Source organism: Ceratotherium simum, chromosome 24, assembly GCF_057802395.1.
Source record: "Ceratotherium simum simum isolate JZ-2026a chromosome 24, ASM5780239v1, whole genome shotgun sequence".
NCBI lineage: Eukaryota > Metazoa > Chordata > Mammalia > Perissodactyla > Rhinocerotidae > Ceratotherium > Ceratotherium simum.
Window position 1 is genome coordinate 1,368,490 of NC_141923.1, and position 11,522 is coordinate 1,380,011.

Below are 11,522 nucleotides of genomic sequence, written 5' to 3' on the forward strand. Positions count from 1 at the left end.
TTTGGTGGTTCAAGCTGGCATAATCCGCGTGGGAGGCAGAGAGTGAAGTGCAGCACGTGAGGCCAGGCTTCCGGCACTCTCCCCTGGGTCCCGGGCACCCACCTCACCCCACCCCCATCACCCACGTGAGGCAGCTTCTGCCACCTATGAACTATCCCCCAGGCCCTCTGAGACACAAACCACCAGAAAAAAGGGAACTTCAGGAAGCAAGTGGTGCCCTCCGGTTTCAGTCCTGTTCTTAGTCTTTGCAAGGTCGTCGAGAGGGCATTCACACCTCCGAGGACCCGGCTATGAACTCCAAGGAGCAGGGCAGTGGGCACAGAGCGCCAGGCCGTGAGGAGCCACATGTGCCTGGGTCCAGAGCACAGAGGGGGCTGGGGTTCTTCAGAGACCCAGGCTGGGCTGTGGGGCAGCCGACTTGATGTCCCGCACCCTCGGTGAGTGGGGTCCCCATGGAGGAGGGCGAGGGAGTGGAGTGAAGACAGTGGAACCAGCCACAGGAGCTGAGGGGAGACCAGGACCTCAGGGATGTCACAGAGGGGCTCGAGCAGCTGAGCCAGCACAGGGGAAGGCAGGCTGCCCGCAGGTGACAGCACTGACCCAGACCCAGCACCAGGGAGCCATGGACAGGGGCATGCCCATGCCAACAGAGCTGGACACATTGGAGGCTGATGGACATTGACAGGGTGGTAGTCCCCTGGGTTTTCGAGGAACATGGTGGGTTGGGAGGCTAGAAGCCTGAAGGCTGCCAGTGGCCAGCTCTGCTGAGGGCAGGGCTGGGCAGGAGCTGAGCTGCTGCAGGACAGATGCCAGGATGAACAGATGGGTTTGAGCACAGGACACAGGGTGGGGCCTGGCTCAGCACAGGTGAGGAATAGGACCCCCATGTGGCCTAAGGATCCTGTCCAGGCCAATGGAGACAGCTCAAGCCCCAGAGCAGGGTCAGAGGAGGTGGCCGTGGGGTCCTGGGCTACGGCCATGGCTGAGGGCAGCAGGTAAGCTGGGAGCAGAGCAAGGGGGCAGCGTGGGCTCCCGTGTGCTCAGAACTCAGCACAAGGCTGAACAGGAGCTCAGTGGGCTACGGGAGGGGTGTCGGGAGCCGGGCAGTGAGGGGCAGGGGCAGGGGCTGGGGCTCCAGGGGCTGCGAGCTGGTGGGCACAGGACAGCTGACCCAGCAACTAGAGGGACAAAGGTCCAGAGGGGGCTTCCAGATGGGGATTCCGAGATCGCTGAGGGGCGAGGAGAGGGTGAGGTCTGGCTGGGGGCAGGAGCTCCTCTGGGAGGGGACCAGGACAGGGGATCTGCCAAGGGAGAGCTGGCCAGAGAGAGGGTAGGCACCTGGTGGGTCCAAGAGGCAAAGACCAGCACTGGGAAACAAATGAGTCCAGGAGTGAGGGCGAACCTGGGCTGAGGGTTCCTGGACAGGCAGGAGGGGCAGAGGCGGCCCTGGGGAGACCCAGCAGTCCTGGGCTGAGCTGAGGAACCTGTGGGGGAGGGGATTGTAGGGCAGGAGAGGTAGGGAGCTGCTGTGGACTAGGAGCTCCAGGGATGAGGGGCAGAGCAGCTAGAGGTAAGCATGGCAGTTGGGAGGCCCCAAGGGAGAGAACCTGCCCCAGGAGCTCCAGGGGAGCAGGCAGAGCTTAGCAGGTGAGCATGGGCAGGCAGGAGGTCAGGAGGGGCAGGGGGCTTCCTAGGAGCTCTGGGGGAGCAGGCAGAGCTTGGCAGGTGAGCAAGAGCAGGTGGGAAGGTAGGACAGGGCAGAGGACGGCCCAGGAGCACAGTGAACGAGGAGCAGATGGCCTGAGCTAAACAGCCCTGGACAGGCGGAGCTGAGCAGGTACAGGGAGCAGGGACGGCTGGGGCTCAGGGGGCTCAGGTGTCCTCTCTGTGCAGGAGGAGAGTGTGAGCTGGTGGAGGGACCAGGTGATGGTGAGTTAGGATGGAGGGGGGACCCTGGGATGGAAGGTCTCTGGGGCTTAAGGGGCACAAGGGCACCCCTGAGACGACCAGATGGAATGCAGTTCTTGCGTCCTGGGAAACTAACCCTGTTCCAGGGTCTTGTGGGGACATGGGACAGGAGAGGCAGACATGCGGAAGCAGTGTGGGGTGGCACAAGGCAGTGGACCCGGAGGACAGAAGGGTGAGGGGCCCATTTAGGACCTGACCCTTGGCTGCCAGCCTGAGGAGAGTCCAGGCAGGGCCCTGAGGCTGAGCACACAGGAGTCAGGGTCACAGGGGACAGGCCTGTCCAGGGTGTGTGGGCAGAGGGTACAGCCCAGCCCGCACTGGGGCCTGGGGATGCTGGCACCGAGGGGAGAGGAGGGCCGAGGGAAGTTCACGGCTCCCACCCGTGCCGAGGGGCAGGCTGGCTCGGGAAGGACCATGGCTGGAGGAGGGCTCTGGAATGAGGAAGGAGCTGGACAGGCCCAAGAGCAGGGATGGTGCAAGGGAGGGGTGCTGGGAGGGAGGGACCGGAGGTGAGCTCAGGAAGCCATGCCAGGAGGACCTGAGGAGGGACGGTGGGCCCACAGGCAGATTTAGGATCCTGGGCTGGGGGGCCACAGGGACAGAGGGAAGAGGGAGAAGGAGACTCCCAGGGACGGGGTCCAGGGCAGGGGAGGGGTCCCAGGCAGGAAGAGGGTCCAGGACCGTGAGGTGGTCCAGGGCAGTCACGGGGTCCAGGGCGGTGATGGGATCTGGGGCAAGAATGGGGTTCAGGGGCAGAGATAGGGTTCAGAGCAGCGTGGGATTCAGGGCAGGGATGGGGTTCAGGGCAGGGATGAGGTCCAGGCAGGAGACGAGGCCCTGGGCCGGGATGGGGTCCAAGGCAGGCACCAGGTTCAGGGCAGTGATGGGGTCCAGGGCAGGGACGGAGTTCAGGGCAGGGATGGGGGTCAGGGCAGGGTCGGGGAGGAGGGCCAGTGGCATCTTGGTGGCAGAGCTGACTCAGAAGACACGAGGCCTGGGGAACAGAGACGGGTCATGATGAATGCTCTGTGCTGAGGGGCCAGGAGCAGACACGGGCAGTGTGAGGCAGGGCCCACCGCACCCGAAGAGGTGCCCACTGGCCCCAGGGCAGGGCGAAGCTAGAGGAACAGGACAGAGGGTTGGGGGACCTTCAGAAGCCAGCCTGGAGCAGAAGCTTCCGGTCAGAGCTCAGACTGAGGGCTTGGTCAGGGGGGCCACCTGCAGGAGGCCTCAGCAGGGATGAGGGGACAAAGGACCTAGCCTGGGGGCTCTAATCCAGGTGGTCATCCAGTGCTGACCCGGTGACCGGTCCAGAGCCCGTGGCTGCAGAGGCACCAGCCCTGGAGGAGAGGGACCCATACGAGGCATCTAGTCTGTAGACTCTCTGGAAGCACGTGGGTGCTGGGCTCAGCAGTGCCCCAGGCCTGGGCATCTGACACTCTGCCAGGATCCTCGCAGGGTGAGGCCCTGGTGGTCACACAGCCTCCTCTCTTGCAGCTTCCACCACAGCCCCATCAGTCTTCCCGCTGGCCCCCGGCTGTCAGACCACATCTGGCCCCACAGTGGCCCTGGCCTGCTTGGTCTCTGGCTACTTCCCAGAACCAGTGACCGTGTCCTGGAACTCAGGCGCCCTGACCAGCGGCGTGCACACCTTCCCGTCCGTCCTGCGGTCCTCGGGGCTCTACTCCCTCAGCAGCACGGTGACCGTGCCTGCCAGCAGCTGGCCGAGCCAGACCTTCATCTGCAACGTAGCCCACCCAGCCAGCAGCACCAAGGTGGACAAGAGAGTCGGTGAGAGGAGGGGCTGCACGGGGGGCATTCCCCGAGAGACAGGCCTGGGGTCAGCCCTCCTGCCTGGACTCAGGGCGGCAGGGGAGGCCTCCCAAGCTCAGGGAGGGGTCCTCTGGTCATTTCTGCCATGCCCAGGGTAGGGCAGGCTGGACATCCCTAACACAGGCCCTGGGACCTCAGAGGTGGGCGCTGGACTCAGATTCGCCAAACTTGGCCCTGACCTAAGCCCACCCCAAGGCGGTCTCTCCAGCCCCAGTAACCCCCAGTCTGCTCTCTCTGCAGAGCCCCCACCTCCCAAGCCAGATGATCAGCCCAGACCACCCAAGCCAGAAGATCAGCCCACTCCACCCAAGCAGGATGATCAGCCAGACTGCCCCAAGTGTCCCAAATGCACAGGTGAGTCAGCCGCACTTCACCCTCCACCCCCAGGAGGAGGCCCAAGCACAGATGTGGCCCATGGGGGGACAAGTCCCCAAAAGGAGGCCCACCCAGGTGCTGACCACTCCCCCATGTCTCCCCCACCAGCTCCTGAACTCCCGGGTGGGCCTTCGGTCTTCATCTTCCCCCCGAAAATCCAGGACACCCTCACGATCTCCCGGACGCCCGAGGTCACCTGCGTGGTGGTAGACGTGATCCAGGACAACCCCGATGTCCAGTTCACCTGGTACGTGGATGGCACAGAGGTGAGCAGGGCCACGACGAAGCCGAAGGAGGAGCAGTTCAACAGCACCTACCGCGTGGTCAGCGTCCTCCCCATCCAGCACCAGGACTGGCTGAAGGGAAAGGAGTTCAAGTGTAAGGTCAACAACAGAGCCCTCCCAGCCCCCATTGAGAGGACCATCTCCAAGGCCAAAGGTGGGAGCAGGACAGACGGGTGTGGGGACAGTCCTGGGGGGACCCCGAGGGAGTGACCAGCTGTACTGACCCCATCCCCACAGGGCAGGCCCGGAAGCCGCAGGTGTACGTGCTGCCCCCACACCGGGAGGAGCTGGCTGAGAGCACGGTCAGCGTCACCTGCCTGGTCAAAGACTTCTACCCACCTGACATCGACGTCGAGTGGCAGAGCAACAAGCAGACAGAGCCGGAGGACAAGTACAGCACCACCCCACCCCAGCAGGAGGGCGAGGGGTCCTACTTCCTGTACAGCAAGCTCTCGGTGGAGACAAACAGGTGGAAGCAGGGAGACGTGTTCACGTGTGGGGTGATGCACGAGGCTCTCCACAAACAGTACACGCAGAAATCCACCTCCCAGTCTCCGGGTAAATGAGCACTCCTGAGAGCCCTCCCTCCCTCCTTGAGGGCTCTGGGTCCCACAAAGACAACTGAGCCCCCACCTCTGTATACATACCTCCAGGGCCCCCTGGCATGAAATAAAGCACCCAGCATGGCCCTGGGACCCTGCAACAACGTCATGGTTCTTTCTGAGGCAGAGCTCAAGTGCTCCCCCAGGCCTGCTGGGGACAGGGTAGCCAAGCTCTGAGACGACAGTTGTCACCATTAGGGGAGAGACATGGTCCTGCTCAGGCAGGACCAGAGCTCTGGGCTGTGCAGGCCGCCCAGGACGGCTGGAGGGGCTGCCCGAGGAGGGGAGGGGGCTTCACCAGAGGCAGCAGCTCTTCTGGGCCCCCCCTCCAGCAGCAGCTGCTCAGGGCTGGAGTGTGGCCAGGGAACAGGAGAAGCCCCTCTGGAGCCCCTGAGGGAAATGTGTGCACAGGCTGTCCCTCCTCTGTAGGATCCCAAGCTGTGGGACAGTGGCCTGTCCTTGTCTCCCGGGGTTCCCTGTCCACTGGGTCACTTGAGAGGTCTGCTTGGTGGCTCTGGCCCACAGGGGATGCTTGCCTCACCTGGGATGTGGGGACAGACCCTGCTTTGCCCTCGAGCACTCCGAGATCAGGCCACCACCTTCCATCCGGCAAGATGGTTCTGTCCAGCCTAGTCCTGTGTGGGGCCAGACCTGTCCACTAATGGGGACACTCACCCCTGGTCCTCAAAGGGGCAGAGGCAGGTGGACATGACAGCCTTGGTAAGGAACGGTCCCTGACGTCCACATGGACATTGAGCCCTGACCCACCGAAAACAAGCCCTTCTCACCAAGCAGTGCCAGCCCCCACACACCACCTCCACACACATACACATGTGAGCACACACACACACAGTCCTTACACACTGGGGCTCACACAAGGGCAGCCTGCGCATGACCAGCAGAGCATGGAGCACAGTCTCCTGACCCCTCACCATGGACACCAGAGGGTCCCCACAGCCTCCAACACCCCGGGGGCTGCTCAGGCCTCATCCTGACACTGACCACACTAACCAGCTCTGACAACTGGCCCTCCTCTTCCCCAGGGCATATACACCCCCACCCTGACACACAGAAATCCCCCCACACCCAGCTTGTGCCCAGCACTCGACCACTCATGCTCTGGGGACACACCCCAACCCCATCTCTGCCCTTCCCTGGGGCAGGGGCCCTGCTGTGGACAGGCTCTGCTGACCCTCTGCCCTCTGGGCCTGGTCCCCGGGATAGACGAGGTGGGGCCTGAGCCTCTGTCCTGCAGGGGTTGGGACGCCTTCTCCCCAGAGGGCCCCAGCACAGGGCAGAGCAGAGGAGAGGGCTGGTCCCCCACTGGCCAGGCTGAGATCTGGGTCAAGGGTGACCGGACGAGTCCTGGGGTCCCAGCTGGAGGAACGGGCGAGCTGAGGCCAGTGCCCAGAGACTGACCTCAGGGCCCTGCTCGCCCAGCCCAGCTGGGGGCTCCCGCCTGCCCCACACACCCTGCCACAGAGTGAACCACCCCCTGAGGCCCCGCCAACCCTGTGCCAGGCCCCCTCGGGCAGGCCCAGCACTGACCACCCCTCCCTGTCCAGAGGTGGTCCTGGACGAGAGCTGTGTCGAGACCCAGGACGGGGAGCTGGACGGGCTGTGGACCACCATCTCCATCTTCATCATGCTCTTCCTGCTCAGCGTGTGCTACAGCGCCACCGTCACCCTCTTCAAGGTGGGCCAGGCCCTCCCCACGTTGTCCCCTCGCTGTCACCATGCTGCCCCCACACTGTCCCGTTATTATCCCCACACTGTCCCTTCACCATCCCCAGCATGTCCCCATGTTGTCCCCACCTGGACTCCCCACTTTCAGGCGGCCCCGGGTACAGGGAGGGCAGGCCCCGGCGGGAGGCTGGTGTTGGGGTCCAGGCCATGCTCACCCCCTCGCCCGCCCACTGCAGGTGAAGTGGATCTTCTCCTCGGTGGTGGAACTGAAGGAGACGATGGTCCCCAACTATGGGAACATGATCGGGCAGGGGGCCTAGGGCCACTCCTCCTGGGTGGGAGTCCCAGGCTGGTCCAGACCCCAGACAGGATCCGGGTCCTTCGGTTCATTATGCTCAGCCTGCCACCCAGACCTGCTCCACTGCCTTCTGTCCTCGCCACACGCTGACCTCACAGCCCCTTTGGCCTGCACCCCACTCTCTGGCCTCACAGTCACCACAGGCTGTATCCTACCCCCTCACCTCATTTGGAAAACCGAGTGGACAGCAGATGTAACCCTGAGCTGACCTGACGGATGCTCACCAGCCCCTCCACAGCAGTCACCAAGAAACTCCAGGGGCGGTATAGTTGCTGAGTCATCAGGGCCGAGCATCCCTCACCAGGACTGCCCCGAGGTCCACTTGTATGGTCACCCTGGAGGAGGTTGAGGGCCGATATGCCCGTGTCCGTCTGGACAGGGACAGGCCTTCGTGCAAACTGAGTCCACGCCAGGGTCCAAGACACACGGTCTCCAAGAGGAGACACGTGGTTTCAGATCCTTGAGTAGGAACGTCTGTCGCCAAGGCCAGGAGGCCCCGGGACCATCGTCCACCAATAGGGAAGCTTCTGGATGTGTCTCTAACTGTCACTTAGAGCACCTCCACCCAAGGAGACCACTTGGAGGAGGGCCTGGGCCCATGGCCGTTGAAGAAGCCCTGGCGGGTGGTGGCGGCAGGACCCGGGGACGGGGGGGTGGACCCAGCTGGGCGGGCCTCCTGGAGAGGGGAGGGAGTCACGTCCACAGGAGCTCCGGATGCTCCACGGCCCAGGAGTGAGAGAGGAGACCCCTGAATAGAGAGCCTGTGGCCTTGGGGAGCTGACCGAGTGGACCAAGCTCCAACCTCCAGCCTCACAGCCCCCGGAACCGATTGTCCCCTCATGTCTCTGAGCGAACGGCAAGTCAGCATCTCTAGATGGGAAGGACACGGATGCTCACAGGAAGGAGAGACGGACCCCCGCACTGACTACGGTGGGGCAATGCGCAGAGAGATTGCTCAAAGAAAGGACACAGTTGTAGCTTGGATATCTTTTTCCTTCTTTTTAAATTTCTGAGGCCCATTGATTTTCTTTATTGTTACTTTTTTAAAACGACAATAAAACATCCTTAAAAATTCCACACCTCACTACGTTCACGTGCCTCATAAAATCCACAGCCTGGCAGAGTCGTGCATCAGGGGCTCCCTCCGTACCCTCACAGCTCCAGAACCTTAATGCCCTCCTTCCTCTCCTGCCCTTGGCCCTCCTCCAGCCCCTGGGGTTCCATGGGTGAGGAAGGTGGCCCAGAAATGGGGCTATGAGGAGGGGCGAGGTGGCTGATGGGGCCTGGTGGGGAGCAGGGCCAGCCTAGGGGCTGGGGGCAGGAGGAGCTTCCAGCACTGGCCGCTGCCAGAAGCAAGATCTCCGTGTTGGGTGTGTATGAGTCAGCACGGCTGCTGCAACAACCAGCCTGGGCGACCTGAACAACAGACATTTGTTCTCTCACACGTCTGGAGGCTGCATGTCCCGGAACAGGTGTCAGCAGAGTGGGGTTCTGCTGAGGCCTCTCTCCTGGCTGTGTAGACGGCCTCTTCTCCCCATGTCCTCGCCTCAGCCTCCCTCTGCGAGTGTCTGTGTCCTGATCCCTCTTCTTATAGGACACCAGTCACTCTGGATTAGGGCCCAGACTACTGACCCCATTTTAACTTATTACCACTTGAAAGACCCTCTCTCCAGATATAGCCACATTCTGAAGTCCCAGGGGTCAGGGCTTCAATCTTGAATTGGCGGGACAAAATTCAGCCCAACACAAGGAGTTGGGTCCAGGAACACACACACACAGTACCCTGTCCCCACGCACTCAACTATCAATTACCTTGGTCCTTCAGGCTGCCTCCTACCCTGAGCCTTTGCCCATGCTGCTCCCTTCTCCTAGTGTTCCTTCCCTCTACACACTCGGCAAATCCTACACAGCCTTCTCTTAGCTTAGAGTTCCACGCCTCCTCTGTCAGTCTTCCCTAATGCACCCAGCAGAATGCACCCACCCTACCCTGGGCCTGTGTCTGTGCCAGTCTCTCCCACTCAGTATCCATCTGCGTCCCTCTCCCCAGGAGCCACGCAGTCCTGCAGAGCAGGCTGGTCCCTCCCCCAGGCGTCCAGCTGTATTTGTCAGACTCCTGCTCTCCAGACCTGGGGACCCAGCCCAGGACCTGGCCTAAACGTGGGCTGGGGACTGGGTCGATGGTGGAGGTTGGTCACTGCATCAGCGTGGCTTGGGGTTGGTGACCCCACCTTGCCTTCCCTGGGCTCTTTTCACAGATGAGGGGCCAATGGCATCAGGCGACACAAAAACAGACCTAGGAGGGCACAGAGCACAGGCCCAGTAGACACGCCAGCTCTCAGGCAGCTGGCTCTCGGCTCCTTGAGCGCATCATCATCCAGGAGTCAGTCGGTTACTGTCCCCCTGCTCGCTGCCCCACTCCTCCATGGCAAGCTGCCCCGTGGGACAAGGATGCTCACCGCCCCATTTACCTCCGCCTCAGGCAAAGGCTTGCACAGGAGCACTCATCACGTGGACCACCATTGCTCTGTTCCTCCGCCCTGAGAGTGGCACGTTTCAGAAAACACGTGCTCCTTCGGCCTTGAACCCAGAGCAGAGAAGGCCCAGCCAAACTGCGGCAGACACGGCAGTGAGAGAGAAATAAGCACACGAGGCTGCAGCCCCCTCATCTGGGGTGTTTGTTATCCTCCAGGAATTGAGAGACCAGGGCAAAGGCAGACATGAAGCACATGATCCCGCAAACAGTGACGCAAGGACACTGTGATAAGTGCTGTGAGGGGAAAGTGTGTGGCTGTGAGGACACCCTCGCAGAGCTGGCTGATACAGTCATCATCAAATGTTCCTACTTGGGGTAAACTCGAGAACAAGCATCCAATGTAACAACCACACTGGATGTGCACATTGTGTTTTGACTTGACAGAGTTTTCAGAGACTGTTAAGGTTCTCAAGAGAAACAGAACTGTTAGGAGACGGATGAAGATAGACAGGTGATGCTGATGAAGATAGCAAACAGGCAAAGAAACGCAGACATAGCCATAGCTACAGCTGCACCTAGATACACATACAGACACAGACGTAGACGATAGGGAGGGTTCTTTCAAGGAACTGGTTCACGTGCTTCTAGGGGGGTTGGCTGGCAAGTCGGAAATCTGTAGGGCAGGCCAGCAAGCGAAACCTCAGGCAGGAGCTGAGGCTGCAGTCTTGAGGCAGAATTTCTTCTCCTCCAGGAAACTTTGGTTTTTGTTCTCAAGGGCTTCAACTGATTGGATGAGGCCCACCCACATTAAGGAGGGTAATCTCCTTTACTTACAGCCCACTAGCATAGATGCTAACCACATCTACAAAATACCTTCACAACAACACCTAGACTAGCATCTGATGGACCAGCCCAGACGGGGGGCAAGTGAGATTGAGCATCACAGGGACCTCCTCTCACTTTGTGTTTACAACACCCTGAGAGGCTGAGGTCACTGTCGCAATCTTACCATTGAAGAAACCGAAGGCTTAGAGAGGCTATGGGAATCTACGTGGGAGGGGGCGGTAGTGTCAGGGCTTGTACCCATGTCTTCTGAGCCCAAAGCTCATGTTCTTCCCACTGCCTCTGAGAGACCCCAGGACACGTTCCTGATCTGATTCCTGCCCTCAGGGACAAGCCACCTGAGGCGGTCCCTCAATAAGGGAGATTTTGGAGACAACAGAACCCTGAAGGATCTGTGAAGATGACGTGCACTCCTCTACTGGACACCTATTGACCACAGGGCCCTCGGCCATCGTCGCCACACATGGAGCTCCCACGCTGAGGAGACAGATGTGATCTCTTACCTCCAGGAATTGAGAGACCAGGGCAAAGGCAGACATGAAGCACATGATCCCACAAACAGTGACGCAAGGACACTGTGATAAGCGCTGTGAGGGGAAAGTGTGTGGCTATGAGGACACACAAGAGAAGTGGCTGAGGGAAGCTGTCCCGGGGAGTGCCCTGACCCAGAGCCCTGGAGGAAGGGGGTGGCCAGCCTCTCTCAGGGCTGCTCCTCAACACCTGGTCTCCCGCCCCACCACGGTCACAGAACTTCCTTGACCCAGGATAAGTGGGGCCATGGGGAGAAGACATTTGCGACATGTTAGAGGACAGGTTTTAACATGGTGATCACGACTCTCATATAGACAGATAATGAACACATTACAAAGATTTCATTTAACTCATCAATTAAGGGGTTATAACCAGTTCAAAATAGAGTTCAAAGTCCCTCACTGATATAGTGGAATCCAGAAAGCTAAAAAGAGTTTATCAACAGATGCATTTTCGAATGCACCTGGCTTTCTCCACAGAAGGCAGGGAAGAATCAACCATCCTTCCGGAGGACAGAATTCCTATGGCCTTCGATTCTCTACAACTTACAGAGTTGTAAGAGAGCTCAA

The 11,522-nt window shown here is 60.6% G+C and overlaps 1 gene segment (V, D, J or C); it reads left to right on the plus strand.

The window, feature by feature from the left end:
- The first annotated feature begins 236 nt into the window (after positions 1 to 236).
- LOC101393567 (immunoglobulin heavy constant gamma 1-like) lies at positions 237 to 7,152 on the plus strand. The segment is given in 7 exon segments: positions 237 to 437; positions 3,466 to 3,759; positions 4,042 to 4,155; positions 4,285 to 4,614; positions 4,698 to 5,018; positions 6,628 to 6,758; positions 6,985 to 7,152. Coding segments are annotated over 7 exon segments (1,290 nt in total).
- Positions 7,153 to 11,522: the final 4,370 nt, after the last annotated feature.